Below are 16,091 nucleotides of genomic sequence, written 5' to 3'. Positions count from 1 at the left end.
TTTTATATGAACTCAGTGTTTGGAGGTGGATGCTTGTTTGCTCTGTCTTTATTGCACTGAAAAATGAGCTGAAGGTAGGAGCAGGGTCACATTTAGATTTTGCATGCCACACACATAAATTCTTTGTGCCACCCTGCATATCCCTTTTATCTGTGCAAATAGGAAAGAATTTGAGGAAAGACTAATCATTAAAGGGGAGATCCTTTCACTCCATTTTCTGCTTGTTGCTCTTTCATGTTTGCCTTTAAAGCATTAGGCTGCAAGCCTGGGGGTTGGATTGAGCTTCTTTATCTGCTACTCTTTTCATTTCTGTATTTTGGTAATCTTGAGGATGGCAGGGGAAAACAAATCAGTTTGTAGGCTATGATGTCAGTCCTTCTCTTTGCCAAAAAGGTCATCCTCTTCCCCTGGCATGGCTACAATGGTGGAATTAACTGTACCTAATGTCAAGTCATAGGCAAGCTCATCGTGAGGTCTCCTAATCCCTTTCTGAGAATATAAGGAGACATTCAGAGTCCCCAGCAGATATTAGGATCACTGACACAATAACTGTGGATCATCACAATCTCCTGATATTTCTATCTAAGAACCAAATCAAATCTTCATGAAAAATGATAAATGTAGGCTGCCATCTCATTGAAGAAGAATGGTCTTCCTCTTAGGAGCATCTCTTTTTCCAAAAACTACTTCATACACTCAAAAGCAGTACATTTCCAGGTGGCCTAGCTGACTGACAGACTGGGAGCTCAAGCTGAAAGCCATCTCAAGAGGAGGAGTGGGAACAAGTAGGCACTGGCAGGAAAGGCAAATCTGACCCTTCAGCAACAACATGGCCTAAGGTCTTAATTAGGTGCCACATAGTGAGAGGAGCCATGTAAAATCCTCGTGCTCAGAATATGAGTATTTGCATTTATACACAAGGTACAGCACTTGCAGCTGTACTTAATTTTGTTGGGGGTCTCATGTGACTGAGAACAGGTCACAGGTTGGGAAGGTGGTGTTGCCAATGGAGTAATAAAATCAGAGGCTACAGTCCTGTGACTCCCTTGTGATTTCATGTCAGTAAGCAGGTCTAAAAGGCCTCTTTAACATTAGTAGTTCATTATTTTTTAATGACGGCTTTTTTCTAAACACCCTCTGAAACATTTAATGCTCTCAGGAAGCGTCTGTTGGTGAATTAGACAAAAAGCCTCAAAATTACAGATCAAACTTCAGTGGTCTAAGGGAGCAGATTTTTAAAACTGTGTTCTCTGACACTTCTTCACATCATATGCAGATTATGTACCAGATGCAGATTTTATCCAAACCTTTTCTGTGAGCAATCAGTTTTATTCTGCAGTTCTTCAGCGTGAGTGCAAGCAGTCACAAGTGAATATCCAGCTGTGGAAAGAAACTTTTCAAACATTAAAGATGGGATGAGTAATGGCTCTAATTAGTTTAAAACAGACAAACAAAAGAACTTGTACTGTATTTTTATCAGATGAAGTTGATTAAGAGATAATAAATTAGATAATCAAGTAAATACTGTGATACCTTTGGCAAGATGCTGTAAAAGATCTTCATAAAATAATACATTTCCATCACACGCCCTTAAAAAGCATCAGCTATTGCACCTACCAAATGTAGCAACACCTGTGGGATGAGTCCTGGATTCTTAGATTAGCACAGTTTGTGCCTCTGATTCCAGCTTCATGGAGTCTCCTGGTTCCATACTCTTGAAGCCTTTCCCTTCACTGTAATCTCTTGCAGCTCTCTCCAGGTTCAGAATAATCAGTTGCTCATCTTGTTCTCAAGCATCTTTTGGTATCTCTGATTACTGGTGAAGAAAGAAGGGGCTTTTTGGTGGGTTTGTTTCTTTTTCTTTTAAATGAAAACTGATCTTCTGGTCCTCCCACATAGTCCAGGAGTTGGGGCCCTGAGTTTTGATTTCTCTTGGCCATGTATGGAAACACAAAACCAATCACAGAGACTGGAGAGAACCTTTAGAAATGTGTTAACTCACAGTGCTCCTTTCCAGACACGTGTCATTGCATTTTACCTCATTTCAGATCCCCCCTAACAAGCCAGCCCAGTACTCAGTTGTCAGTAATAAGGCTGATATGAGGTGCAACAACACAAAAGTGAATGCTAGATTGGGATTTTCAACAGACCAGGGGGAAGATAGACTTCTCACAGGTTCCCACAGTCTTTGAATGTGAGCTTGTTTTAGCATCAGTGTTGCCAGAATACCCACCTCTGAAAACATCAGCTGAAAATCACTATTTAGTCATTTTCTCTGGTTCAACACAGACCTGAGGCCCTGGTCCAACTCTTGGTCCCTTGGCCTAAGAGGTGCTGGTGGCTTCAGAGGGACAGCATAGGACTACAAATAAAGACATTATTTGTTCAATAATGTATTCAAAATGGAAAAGTCAGGTTAGAAACAGAATAACACTAAGGAACAGCAGTGAATGGACAGCTGTTTAAAACAGCTCAGTGTGCTGGGAAGAGAGGGAGGGAGCAACTCACTTTGAAAATCTGGATCTGATGATGAGAAACTCAAGGCCTGCCTTTGCTTGCACGTTGTCTGCTGTCCAGTTCTATAAGCTGCTGGGACAGGAGGGATTTCTTGTTACTTCTAAAGATCTTTATCAGAGTTGTCTGCTGCAGAATATTATCCATGTATTAATTTCTGCAGCTTTGGGGGGAATGTTTTATGAGCTGGCAAACAGACAGCAGTGCTTCGGCAGCCTCTGTGTCTCTGTCTCCACATTAGTTAAGCATCCTCTGCCAGCCCTGCACTGTGAATGAGTTTCTGTGTCACCAGCACAGCAACAAGGCATAGCAGGGGGGAGAGGAGATGTCAGCTGGTGGTCCCAGCAGTGTCCCAGCACTCTCCCAGCTGTCAGTAGCAGCATGGCAGCTGCCTGGAGATGAACAGCTGAAATTATAGGGGAGCATGTTTACAGACTCTGCTAATGCTCCTTCTGACCCCTGAATGATTTTGCTTGTTTTCCCTGGCATGTGTTGGGCTTAACCCCCCAACCCAGAGCTGGAGGCAGAAAGGAACCTCTGTGCTGGATGATCCTTCTTGCACAGGGCAGTGGAAGGAAAAGGAAGTTCAGGGAATTGTTAGAGGAGGGACTGTCACACAGTTTATTGTAACTGTGAATGTTTTTCCAGTGTGGACATTGCTATCTGAGCTAGGTGTCCTCAGCTCCCTTTGCAGAGAGAAGCAGCATAACCTCCTCCCAAGGAATCTGTCCAAAACAGATTGGATGAATTCTACTCTGGAGTCCATGTTTCTTTCCCCAGTGACAAGGCCAGTGCTGCAGGAAGGTGAAAGGCCACAGATCCCACTCTTAAACATGGCTTGATTGATATTTTAGGCTTTATATTTTTTGTTCAAAGGAAAGAAGAAACAAAGGTGATACTTGCCTGGCACTTAACATCTGTAGACCACAAAACATTTTACTAAGAAACATCATCAGTACCCTGACAGAACAGTGGGGGTATAGCATTGCCTGCATTTGCTTAGAAGAACTGGAGAGAGCCTGGACTATCCCATATTTCTAGCATGGGTTAAAAACATAGCTCTTTGTCCTGCTGTTCAGGAAGGCTCCCTGACATCTGATCTGTCCTTTTGAAGGAAATGAGCCATCAATTGCCTTCCCTACCCAAGGAGTATGGCCTAGGAACGTATCAATTGTTTTATAATAAGAATTTGTAAGAAAGCAGAGCACATCAGGAATCACATTAAGTAATCAGCATGTCCAGGTACATCTACCCTTTCCTTGAATGGCAGCAATATGTGAGCTTGATCTGTGCAATAAACTGCAGAGTGGAAAATAAAACTAGGAGTGTTTTCCAGCGGAGAAACTCCATTATTTTCTGAGAAGTCACTCCTGGTTTGTTCCTGTCTGAGACAGAGGAATTGCATCCACATGTAATCATGGTTTTAAGAGGTAATTTCAAAGGGCTGTAAGCCCTCTCTGTCTATCTTTTTTATTAAGAATGATGTTTTTTGGAGATCTTCCAGTACTGAACACTCATGTAATTCAGTTATTGCTCCAAAAGTAATCCTGTTTATGATAATCATGGCAGGAAACCCAGGCTCTGCCTTCATGTGCACACCCATAACATCTGTGGTACTTGCTTGGATCAGTGTGCTGAATATGTTTCATAGCTATAGAATTTAGAGATCATTTTCTAAGCATTAAAATGATTCTGAGGGATTTGATGGGAGAGCTGGACCATTCCTTTAACCATGTAATGTGTCACTGGCTCAGTCAGCACCCTGTTCCTGCTGTGGCCTGCTGATGGGACAGCTCTGAAAAGGGCTCTTTTATTTTTGTAGGGTGAATGGGGAAGCCACTTGGTGAGTGAGTAAGGAAAGCAGTTAAATAACCTCTCAGATAAACCACAGGCTTGTGAGGGAAAAGCTGGCCCTGCTGACAATCTGACACTGTCTCTGAATAGCACTTTGCTGCTTCACTGATGTTTCTGGTTTTCCTTTCTCTCTTCATTATTAGGGCTGCACAATCCTCAGCTTCCCTGTAGCTCTTCTTTCTAAAAGCTGTTGTGGCTTTGGAGATTCTGGCTCTCTCTCTAAAAGAGATTCTGTCCTTTCTGGCACAGGGGTGCAAATGGGGAAGGCAGCAATGAGAAGAAGATGCAGTCATGTTAAGCTGGGCTGGGGAAATGCTTTGCAGTCCTCCACAAAAGCCCCTATGGATATCTCTGAGCAGCCGTGGTGAGGTCATCTCCCATCATCCCACCCTGCTGTGCTCCTTCACACTGCCCAGCAATACAGCTGGCTTCAGTTCTGCCTGGGGAAGGATTACCACATGGTGGGCAGCTGAAAGGCTCCATTAGGGGATCCTGCTGGATCCAGGAAATGCAGGGAAGGAGGAATGCCAGTTCACATTGCCCTAAACCACCTGCAGCATGGTGGCATGGGATAGACACAGACACGGATGGAAGCTCATGCAGGGCCAGGTGGGTAGGGCACTAAGGTGGCATGAAGCTAGTTTAGGTTCCCCTCCTCTTGGTCTGGCAAGTTCTGTACAGAATCTCCAGGGGACTCAACAGATTCCCTGTCCTTGGGAATCAAAAATAAAATACAAAATAAAGAGCAAGAAATTGGTTTTAAACCTGAGGACTTCAGTGTTCTGTCATGCTAGTGCAGCAGAGCAGGTCCTGTGTGCATTACACTGGGACCTTGGCTTACCCTTTGCCATGCTGTGACCCTGCTAGCACAGCTGATTGTATGCACCAAATAGCTCTGCTGCCCATTCACTGGAGAAGAATGAGTGAAATTCTTTAAAAGTGAACTTACATGTGTCTCCCCATCTCTTATTTGGGTCATGCTGATCTCTCCTGGATTCTCCATCTCTACTGCTTATGGCACACACTCAGAATTGTTGTCTGACACAGAAGCCCACTGGTGTGGAACAGCCTCCATGGTTCACCTTGGAACACAGGATGACATAGTTCATGTCTGCCTAAAACATAAAATGATCTGGATCTAGTCTCCAAGGAGCTGTTGGAAATGGGCCCCAGCTCATGCCAGCTCCCAATGTTTGGCCAGGAGTTGTTGGGGGAATGAAAGTTAGTATAACTCTATAAAGTAAGCAAAGGCACATGAATACTTTAGGAGTAAAGAAACTCAAGTTTGAGTGCCCTGGAAATATCCCTTGTCACTGCTGCTATTATTGCCTCTGTGTACACTAGGAATTCCTGCTGAGAGAGATTGCTCCAGAGTACTTCCAATGGTGTACCTGCAGTGAGAAGGAACCTGTCAGTCTTAGGCTATGACTGCCACCAATTTCTGACAGTTCTGCCCATCTTTTAGGGGACATGATGGGCTTGAAAAGAAGTTACAGCAGTTAGGACAAAGCCGATCTTGAGCAGCTCCAACACAAATCTGTTTGCCCTCAGTGTAGTATTGTGGGTATCATTTGTGAGGAAGGAAAGGAATGCAGAAAGGAAAAAGTCTGCACAAGTGGGTATCATGTTTGTGAGGAAAAAGGGTTCTTCCAGACAACCAACTCTTAGAAAACCATTTTTATTCTCAGTCTGTGACTCCCCCTTTGTTTACCCTACTCTGCACCAAATCCCCCCATCTAATGGTTTTGCTTGGCATCTTTTGATTCCATCAGTCAGTAGCTGTGTTAACAGAAGTATCTCTTCAGCTTTTGGCAAGATTTTTAGTCATGATAATGCCATTATATAAAACATCCAATTTTTTTTCCTTTCCAGTGAGGATCGAGTCATTGAACATTACAAGAAACTAAATGGTCAGACAAGAGGTCAAGCAATTGTGAAGTAAGTGAAACAAGAACGATTTCTTTGTGACCTTTGTTTTATTATGAAGTATTTCTTCATAATAAAATATACTTCATTATGAAGTATTATTTACAGAACTGTAAATACAATATGTAGCTATGCTTCCCATCTCATGCAATGCTTCATTTTAAAGTATATCTTGGCATAATTATTTACTTATCAAAGCTTTTTTTCAGATCATCCTCTCAGCTTCTCAGATGTGTTATTCTCTTCTGTGTTGTTTTGCAGCTACATGAGCATTGTAGAGTCCCTCCCAACGTACGGAGTGCATTATTACGCAGTAAAGGTACGTGCTACAAGAAGGTCCTTCCCTGAATTAAACTCTTGTTGGAGAGGGAGGGAAAGAGGTACAAACAGCCATCCTGCTCTCAGAATACAATACACTGCTACTAAAGTCTTGTTTCACTTCCTGAGGTAGGATAAACTTATTTCAGCTGTGTGTGCATGTTTAGTAAATACAGTTCCAAAGAGGAAAATCCTGTTCTTGGAGATAAAACTCCTGCAGTCCTATTGTGCTGGAGTGTTCAGCTCAGTCAGCAGCATGGCAATGCCAGTGAACCACCATCACCAAAGGGACAAGCCAGACATATCTCTGGCAGACAGTCATTTTTGTAGCTCCAAGAGGTCAGATCTTTCCCAGATGGCAGATCCATGAACACCTGTTTAGGGCCAGACATGACCTGCATACTGTAGCTCCCTGACATGAGATATGTAGATGGATACAGAGATTATACATCTTTTTAATGCCAGAACAGTCTTGTACTCCAGAGATAGGCAGCACATTCTCATCCCCAAACAGCTCTCCACTTCTGTGTGGACTTCATGCAGTTATTCATGCAGTTCCTCATTTCTTTTGTCTAATGATTTATCACGAAATTTTTCCAGCCTCATATTATTATTATTATTATTATTATTATTATTATTATTATTATTATTATTATTATTATTATTGTTATTATTATTATTACTTCCTGACCAGCTTCATAGGTTTGGGGTTTTTTAAGTAGAGAAATCAATAAACATAGAAAGAAAGCTAGAGCCACATTCCCCAGAGCATATTCCCTCATTTATCACCCTGAAGTTTTGATGTGTTTCATCATTATCTCTGTGCACAGATCATATGGTTTTTCATACATCTGTAATGTCTTGTACACATGGGGTACTATGAAAACACAAATATATGACTGTACCTGTCTCAGGAGATATGTTTCTAGTCTATTCCTGCTAATAAGATGTAATAATAAAGCTATTATTATTTTGCAAAAAGCATTAGCCTCATCTTTTCTCAGAGGACAGGAGCATCCTTTGCATCTCTCCAGCACCCTTTTCATCCAGATCTCCTAGACAATTCTAGATCAAGAAAATCTAGTGGATTGGACTGGATGTTCAATACTGCAAAGACTTGAGAACTATTCCAGTGAGCTCCCCATGGTCAATAAGCAGCAGTGAGCACCAATGAGGCAGCAAATATTGCACATAATAGGGTTTGCTTCTGCCTGATGTGGGGGTTTGGTTTTGCTGTGTTTTACCCTGCCATTCTCTATCACATTAACAGAACAGATGTAATTTCATTGAGGACTTCAGCTCAGTAAATTGCAGAGACTGGGATCAGATATCAGCCATTACTCCATAAGGACATTTTATTGCACACTCAGACACAAAGCAGTTGGGTCTGAGCCTGTCAGACCTTATCACTTGGTAGCTCTCAGATCCCATTACTGCTGCATTTTCAAGACTAATGCTAAAATCCCTCCACATAATTCAAGTCAGCTGGGTGACTTGCTTTCCTTCCTCTCCAGTCTCTGAGTGTTCAGACTGAATAATTTACAGGGACAAGAAAGAGGATGCACCACTGCACAAGGGACCCGTGTCAAACCTCCTCAGCACCCCTGACAGCATTTTGAGTAACTTGATCACATGTGATGTATTTTAAATTGTTTTATCTGTCATGGCCAGAAGTGAAACAGATCTCTTCTAAACACTGTGGAGCTCTGTGACTTGCAGGAACTCAACAGGGGGAAATTTAACAACACCCATTCAAAGATATTACTTAGAAACAAATCTTCGTCTTGAGCAACAACACAGGAAATCTCCAGCATTTCCCCATCATATTCAATATTCAGTATAATTCCCTCTGTTTTCTCTTTCAGGACAAGCAGGGAATTCCATGGTGGTTAGGACTTAGCTACAAGGGGATTTTTCAATATGACTACCATGATAAAGTGAAACCAAGAAAGGTAAGTGTTTACTTTTCTACCAAGGTCTGGGCTTGCCACACATGTCATAGCTTGAGTCAAGGGTGTGATGTACACCAAATGCTGGCATTGATTCATGTGAATTTTGAAGGATGTTTGTTTTCTCCCAAACTTGTCTCAGTGTCTGCAAAGAATTAATGGACAAAAGTAGCTCATAATTTATTAAAAGTTGTGGGCTTTGGAGGAAATAAGTGTCACTTAATCTTGCAATTTATGTTTCTTTTTTGTGTGTTTCATAAGACACAGATGGTAACTCAAGGGCTGATCCTCTCAGGTGCTGGAGGCCTTCCATTCACTGACAATGGTGGACTGGGGCTGCTGAGCCAACCCTTGATGCTGTTTTGTCAAGCCATAAATGATCTGAGAGAGAAAGGGATGAAGAGACAGGAAAACTGCTTCCATTTATTACAAAAAGAAAATTGCATGATTTTCTCAGGACCAGCAGTACATTTGATAAGCAACAGTTTTCCTAACTGAAGAGTTAATGTCAAGGTAGCAGGGAAAGCTGACTTTCAACATATACATTTAAAAAAGGCATGGGAAGTTTTGATTCTTGACCTCAGCCTATGAGGGGGACCTGTGTGTTCTGATTTTCCCAAATAAAATGCCATCTAGTATAAAAAACCTCATCCCTGAGCACAAGCCCTGCAGGTGGGAATGTAGAGCCTGTTGGCAACACTGTTTGTTGCACTGCAGACCTGTGGAGACATCAGGAGGCAAGGCTTAGGCTGGCTTGCAGGCTGCAGAACTGGATGATTTGGAGCAACCAGGCAGCTCTTCTGTGGATGCAAAAGCTTCCACAGGGAATTTAGTTCTGTATTTGTCTTTGTATTGTTTCTGTACCAATTCTTCTTTCCCCTCCTCTGGTCACATTCAAGTTGGACACTGCCTGGTGCTCACAGACAGCATCTTCTATTAAAATGAACTAGAACTGAGGTTTTGGTAGAAAACTGAGCTGCTAAGGAGACAGCAAGAGACAATAGGTGCATCAATTAGCCTTTTATTCAGTGAAGGCTATTAATGGGGCTTTTATTCATGAAAAGGAAGGACAAGGAGTAAGGAGGTCTTCACAAAGACTAAAAGACACATGTCTTTGGGATCAATCATTACCTGCAGGGCAAGCCATCCTCACACATGGTAGTTTAGAACATGCCTAGGCTGGGTGTTTGCACCCACATATCTCCAGTAGTGCCAACCCCCCAGGGAAGACATGTACTTAAAAGATGCCTTCAAAAGTCTTAGGAATACAGACATTTCTTTGGAAGAAATTAGTGCCCTGCCATGACAGGGCTCAGCCTTTCACATGTTATAGCAATTACTGTCATCTCTCTTGGGATGAAAGGGTTGGTGCAGAGCATCAGTAGAAGGAGAGGAGAGATCAGGTGCTCTGACTGCATGAGAGGAAACACATTTCCACCAGAAGGGTCAAGCCTCCTTTCTCAGCTTTTCTACTTTCTCTTCTCAGCTCTTCAGGGTGATCTACTCTGTAGCATGGGTTTTGGAGCTTGATTAAATCTTCACCAGCCTCTCTGTGTCCCCACTAGGCTACCTCTAGCACTCACACTGCACCACAAAGCAGGGGCTTTAGGCACCTCTGATCCTGCTTCTCCAAGTGTAACTCTAAAAAAATAGGCTGCTGGTTTTCTCTTTTTTGGGAATTAGTTTCTTTGGTCTCAGCAAATCCTGTATGAAATCCATCAGACCCAAAACAATGGTGCTGCCTTGTGTATAAACTACTCAGAACTGTGGCAGAAGTGGTCATTTATCTATGAGGAAAGGTTGGGTGGGAAGGGAAAGCAGGAATTTCCAGGCTTGGATCTGTCCATTGCCACAGTCCAGAGACCACAGCAGTGAAAAGACAGCCTAGATGAGCATTTCTCTGCTACATGATGCTTGCAAAGCCCATCTGTTGGCAGAGCTATTCCAAAATGAACAGCCTAAATCAGGGATGGGACTTGGACAGAGTAGCTGAGGCTTCATTATTTCTCCATGGAGTGATTTTACCTTCTGTGGAGCAAGTAAAAAGACTTCTTACCCTACACAGGTGGTAAAACCCCTCTGGCAAGAGCAGATCAAATGCTCAGTGAGGTGTAGTGTTTAATCCTCTTGCTAATTAGATTGTAAAATTGCACTTGATAACCCTGGTATCTGGGAGCAGCCTGCCACAGTATCTGATTCATTTCACTGCACCAGCATGTGCTGGTTCAAGTCTTTGCTGTGCAGATGGGAGGGGTAAACTTTACTGAACTTTCTGCAAGGTAAAATTAGTGGGGGAGGGGGAAAGAGATTATGGCTTTTCTGATCTTTAATATTTTGTTCCTGCACACTGCCGATGCCAGAAACAAATTGAAAACTTACAATGGAAAAATAAGTCTCCCTGGAAAAAACAGAAAATTTTAGCAAGAAACCAGCTAAAATCAAGACATTTATATTAAGTGCATATAAAAACCTTGCTTGTCTTATGAGGGAGATTGTAATGTTTTCCTACATGTCATCCTAGATAGAGTTCCATGTTTCTTGTGCTTGTGAGTAAAACTGTAACACACACTAAGCAGCTGAACCTATCTCAGGCAATCCCATTAGCAGTCACTCAAAACCATGATTTCATTAAATTGCTGGAGTAAATCAGCCATGTGTCTCTAGAAAACTAACCAGGTTTGTCAGCAAGTTGGATGAGACTGGAGAGGGGAATTGAGGCTGATACAGGGCCAGAACCTCATCCTGCTTGTGCTGTTCTCACTCAAGTTCTCCAGCATTACTGGGGATGCAGCTGAGATGGGGATCTGGCACCTAGTCCTGGGTGGTTCAGGTGGGAATGCAGGCCTATTAAACTGGAATGCAGTTGTACCTAGACTGCAGAGACTAATGTGTCTCTGTGTTTCTATTTTTATGTTCCTTCCTGCCTATACATGAATTTTGTGGAAGCCCTGAATCTACCCAAAGCCATCACTTTGAGGGTCATCCTTTTTCCTCTGTCTGTTGAGGACCAGCTCACAGACTCAGCAAACCCTGTCAAAGGTTTCCTCTTGAATGTTGCCTGTTGTAGTGCAAATTTGATCCCTATGAGTTATAATTTGCTGGCTGTTCATTCCTGGGTACAAAATAATTGCAGAAATTTTAGTATACTACACAAAATCCAACGCTCCAGCTGAACAAGAAGGGAGTATCAAGTGTGGAAAGATGGCTGCTGTCCTGCCAACCATATATTGAGGTATTCTGGATGTTGGGCTTGCAGAACCAGTGTCATTTGTGTAGAAGCAGCTCACAGCTTCCAGGGTGGACAGAATCCATTTCCCTCTATGTTAAACTTAGCTTCTACAGATGCTTTCTTGTGAAAAGACCAAACCCATTATTTTCAGTGAAGGGTCATTAGAGGGTTTTTTGCTTGAATTTCAGAGCCAAGGCATTGCAGCAGCCCAGTGTGAGCATTTGTCTGTGAGTGCTGCATGTCCATTTTAACCAGCACACAGGGATGTGACTGCACTCCATCCCCAGAGACTGCACAAAGAGCAGCAGTGTAGCCTGGAGCTGTGAGAGCTGCACACCCAAGTAGTAGCACCAGGCATATCTCTGTTGTTCTAGTGAGATATTCCCACTGATTTAAGAGCCCAAAGGCATTTTTTAGTGCAAACAGCTTAACAGTTAGTAAACAATTAACTCCAAACTGAAGAGTGAATGATTAACAAAGTCAGCCAAAGGACTTCCATATGGAAGATAAAAAGACAGAGAAAATGTTTAACTTATCAGCAAAAATAAAATTACCTTAAAGGAGAGTCTGGTAATGTTTAGTTGCTTAGTAAGAGATATGTCTATATAGTGTTATCTTATTCTCTTCTATAGAAAGCTAGTGGCAATGAAACCTAAAGTGAGCCTTTTTTCTCAGAGTCATAAACATTATCACTGCTTACATTATATGGTTACTGAAGAGAACCCAAACGGAATAAAGATTTGTAGAAATAAGATCAAATGTGAGGCATCACAAAATTCAGCCATTCATGTAACTTGACAAAAAATTTCCTTGTGACAGCTACCAGTTTCTGCCATTTCTTCTCGGCATTACCCTTTCTCTGAGATTAAATGAAGCATGCTGTGAGAATGCTCTGTCACTTTCCATAAGGTCTATGCAACAGTCTTTGTGTTCTCATGACAAAGAATTTGATTTTTAGTTCTTAGTGTTGTCATGAATCCAAAGCAAAAGTTGGGTTGACTTCCCATTTAAACATGCAAACACAAGAGGTGAGTTGGACCCATCCTACCAAGCAACGCAGAGCACAAGTAAATTCAGTAGTTTTAAGGGTCTGATCAGAGAAAAATCACCAGTTTGTCAAAAGCATGAGCAAAGTAATCAGCACATTAATTGTGTCCAGAAAGTGAAAGATTGCTGTCCAATGCCACTTGGCCTTTTCCAAACAACAAGAGATAAAGTGAACTTTCCCAATTCCAGAGGCAAAATGAGATATTTACACAGGAGGAGCAATAGCCTAATTAAGAGCTGCTTTATTGCAGAACAAATAGATCCTCTCTGCTTTAGGGCATAATGCAGCATTGTCAAGTCAGTAATTGCATTGATGGAGTGGTTAAACTTGTGCTTCCTGTGGTGAAGGAATGACAGACCAGTAACTTAAAAAAAACCTAAAGTAAGCATTGATGTGAAAAGTACAGAAAGTAGTGAATGATGGGGAGGAGGAAGCTGACAAATTGCTCTCTGTCCTAAGTGATCACAGAACACAGGGAGAATCAAAAAGGCAAAAGAAACATGAAATTCAAATTAGTTACAGGAAGCCCAATTCCCTTGCACATCTCCTTGCCACATGATACCATAGAGACAAAGAGCTCAGAAGGATTGAAGATAGCACTAAAAGTGTGACCTTCCATCCAGGGTTTGAACATTGGGTTGGTTATTTTCAGAGAGGATTTTGGGAGGGGTTATAAATGCTCATGTTCAAGGAGGGCGTTTGATTTGACACCAAGCTGGTTTCTGTTGTCAGAGGTATGGAGCATGTGTCTCACTCCTCTCACTGGCATGCTGCTGAGCCACAGGGTGTATTCAGAACAGGCTGGACTTTCTCTAAGGCATCCAGAATCAAGTGAGGTCAGAAAATGTATTGGACTCATGTTTCATTGGGCTCCTTGTCATTTCCTAGGATCTTTTCAAACACCTTTGCATTGCAGACAGGGATAGCAGATTTCAAATTTACAAATTATAAAAAACGAGCAGAAACCATTTCCAGGAAATACTAGTTTAAAAGCTCGTGGAGTCTCAGTGGCACTGCTGTAATAAATTATTCACTGTGATTAGCAGGCTGTGAAGGACTACCTGCTGACTCCTGCTCTGTGCTTTCATTTCTCTTCCCCTTGCTGATCCCTTGTGCTTCTTGGGTTATGGACTTGGCTGTAAACTGAACCAGTCTTCAGGTCACAGTGGGTTCAACTCATTTTATAGTGCAGTAATTCAGTCTTGGTTTAGTATTTGGAAATGTGGAGCATGGAAGGAGGGAGACATATACAAAGCAAGGTTCCTTACCACGCTGTTCCTTCTCCTAGAGAGAGGTTGCTCACCCAATTTCTTTCCTTAAAACGTAATACCCACACCTGCAAACACTGAAAAGCAGGCACAGTTTAAAGCCTTTCCCTGCAGAAATGCCCTGTTCCATCCCCATAAGACAGGAGACCATGTTCTCAGCAGCACCTTTTTTTCTGCTGTCTGCTCTCAGTTTGGGTTTCTACCATCCAGCACCAGGCACTTCCCCTTTCAGCACCCACTACTCCCTGCCTTACCACTGTGCCAAAGAGCTGCCAAACACACTGGGAGCTGAATAAATGACATCAAAGCACACTGGGCTGGAAAGCAGGATTATGTCCCTGACACTGAGAACTTCCACAGGATTTGGCTGGACATGCCACTGGGCTGTGATTCAGTGAACATTTCTTTTGGCAGCAGTATCAGCTGCAGTGGCCTTCAGCACTCTCCTCCCCCATCACAATCCTGCCCCCACTGCTCGCTTCCTCCCCTGGGCCCCCTCCTCAGCCATCCTGGTATAGATGTGCAGTTGGGAAGGAAACTGCTCCAGAGAAGGGATTGACTGGTTTAGCATCACCCAGCCATAAAAAATGGTCACTCTCAACCTCGATCAGTTCCCAATCCCATTCACCATCTGACCCACAATCTGTATCCTACAGCAAAGCTGTAGAAGCTGGATATGGATATAGGCTGCATAAATCACTGCAGCCAGAGAAAGAAGCAGCCATTAACCTACACAGTAACTCTGTGGAGCAAGACAAGAGCTTCACAGCTCAGAACAAGTTGGAAGGAATTCAACTGCATGGAATTTGTCATGGTTGAACCAGGATGAATTAACAGTTGGATATAAGGTCATCATCCCCACTTTTTTCTCCCATAAAAGTTGGTTAAAAATTGCTTCAGTGTGTCTCCCAAACAGGGCTGATTTCAGACAGGTGAGGAGATTGTCTAGGTAAATGAACTTTTTAGAATCATGCAATAGTCATGTTCAGTTTCCATTAAGTAGGTAAATAAGTAGTTTTATCAACTGCAATGCTTGCAAACATTAATACATAGTCTTAGGCACTGCTGCTTTATAAAGAAACCAGCACTGTTCTGGTGGTTTAGTGTGCTGTGGTGATACCATTAGACATATAGTTCCCAGGGTTTTCTGTGAGAATTTAAATTCAGAAAGGCTAGAGCATGACGTCCCATCCCATGATCTAGCCAAGTCAAGCCCATGGTTACCATTAAATATAGGAGTAGTCCCATCAAAATAAAACTCCCTTCTCTAAGCCCTTTGTCGTATTCGGGTCTTCAAGAGTGATTCTGTGTAAAAGCAGCAGCCAAGTCTTAAATGATTCTGCAGCACACAGCAGGAACTTCAACAAGATGCAAAGACAAATCGCTCCGACAGCACAAAGTGAAACAAATTGGACCTCAGAGCCCTGGAGTTAGGGTGGAGATCTGGAGAGAGATTGAAACCTCCTTGAGCCCTTATGCTTGGCTCTGAAGTGGTAGCAGGCTCCTCCACACCCCACCCTGCTCAGATGCTGTCTCTTAGCTCACCAGGGCTGTTCCAAAGGCTGGGCACTTTTACCATCAGATGAAGGCAGGCAGGGGTCCCATTACTCTGTGGTTGTGGCTTTGAGGCACCTTTGGGCAGGGGTCTGGGCAGGAGGCTCAGAAGGTTCACTGCAGCCATCACCATGAGAGTGGGATTGCTGCTGCTGCCATGGCACCCCTGTGCAGACACCCAGAATCATGGGAGTATTTTCAGTCACACAAATTACTGTGCAACGCCACAGCAGCATGGGATGGGAATGGTGATTCCTAAATTTTGGTTCCAAGACAGAGGTACTTCAGCCAAGCCACTGGAGAAGACATGAGGATCTTTAGGAGACAGAGTAGCAGTAATGGTGGGCAGTATAAACCCTTCTAGGGTGCCACAGCTGATTCATAGGCTACAGACTGGGCATCCTTTATCTAATACATGGTGCCAGAAAGGA

At 42.8% G+C, this 16,091-nt stretch overlaps 1 protein-coding gene across 1 annotated transcript in view; it reads left to right on the top strand.

Moving 5' to 3' along the window:
- FRMD4A (FERM domain containing 4A) overlaps window positions 1-16,091 on the top strand; it is a 218,259-nt gene that overhangs the window by 153,466 nt on the left and 48,702 nt on the right. Inside the window, exons 9-11 of the mRNA XM_059472090.1 lie at window positions 6,241-6,306; window positions 6,556-6,613; window positions 8,478-8,564. Coding sequence (XP_059328073.1) covers window positions 6,241-6,306; window positions 6,556-6,613; window positions 8,478-8,564 — 211 coding nt within the window. The remainder of the gene's footprint in view (window positions 1-6,240; window positions 6,307-6,555; window positions 6,614-8,477; window positions 8,565-16,091) is intronic.

The sequence above is a fragment of the Ammospiza nelsoni genome, chromosome 5 (genome assembly GCF_027579445.1).
Source record: "Ammospiza nelsoni isolate bAmmNel1 chromosome 5, bAmmNel1.pri, whole genome shotgun sequence".
Taxonomy (NCBI): domain Eukaryota; kingdom Metazoa; phylum Chordata; class Aves; order Passeriformes; family Passerellidae; genus Ammospiza; species Ammospiza nelsoni.
Note: the sequence above shows the minus strand (reverse complement) of the source record. Positions and strands in the feature narration are given on the sequence as shown.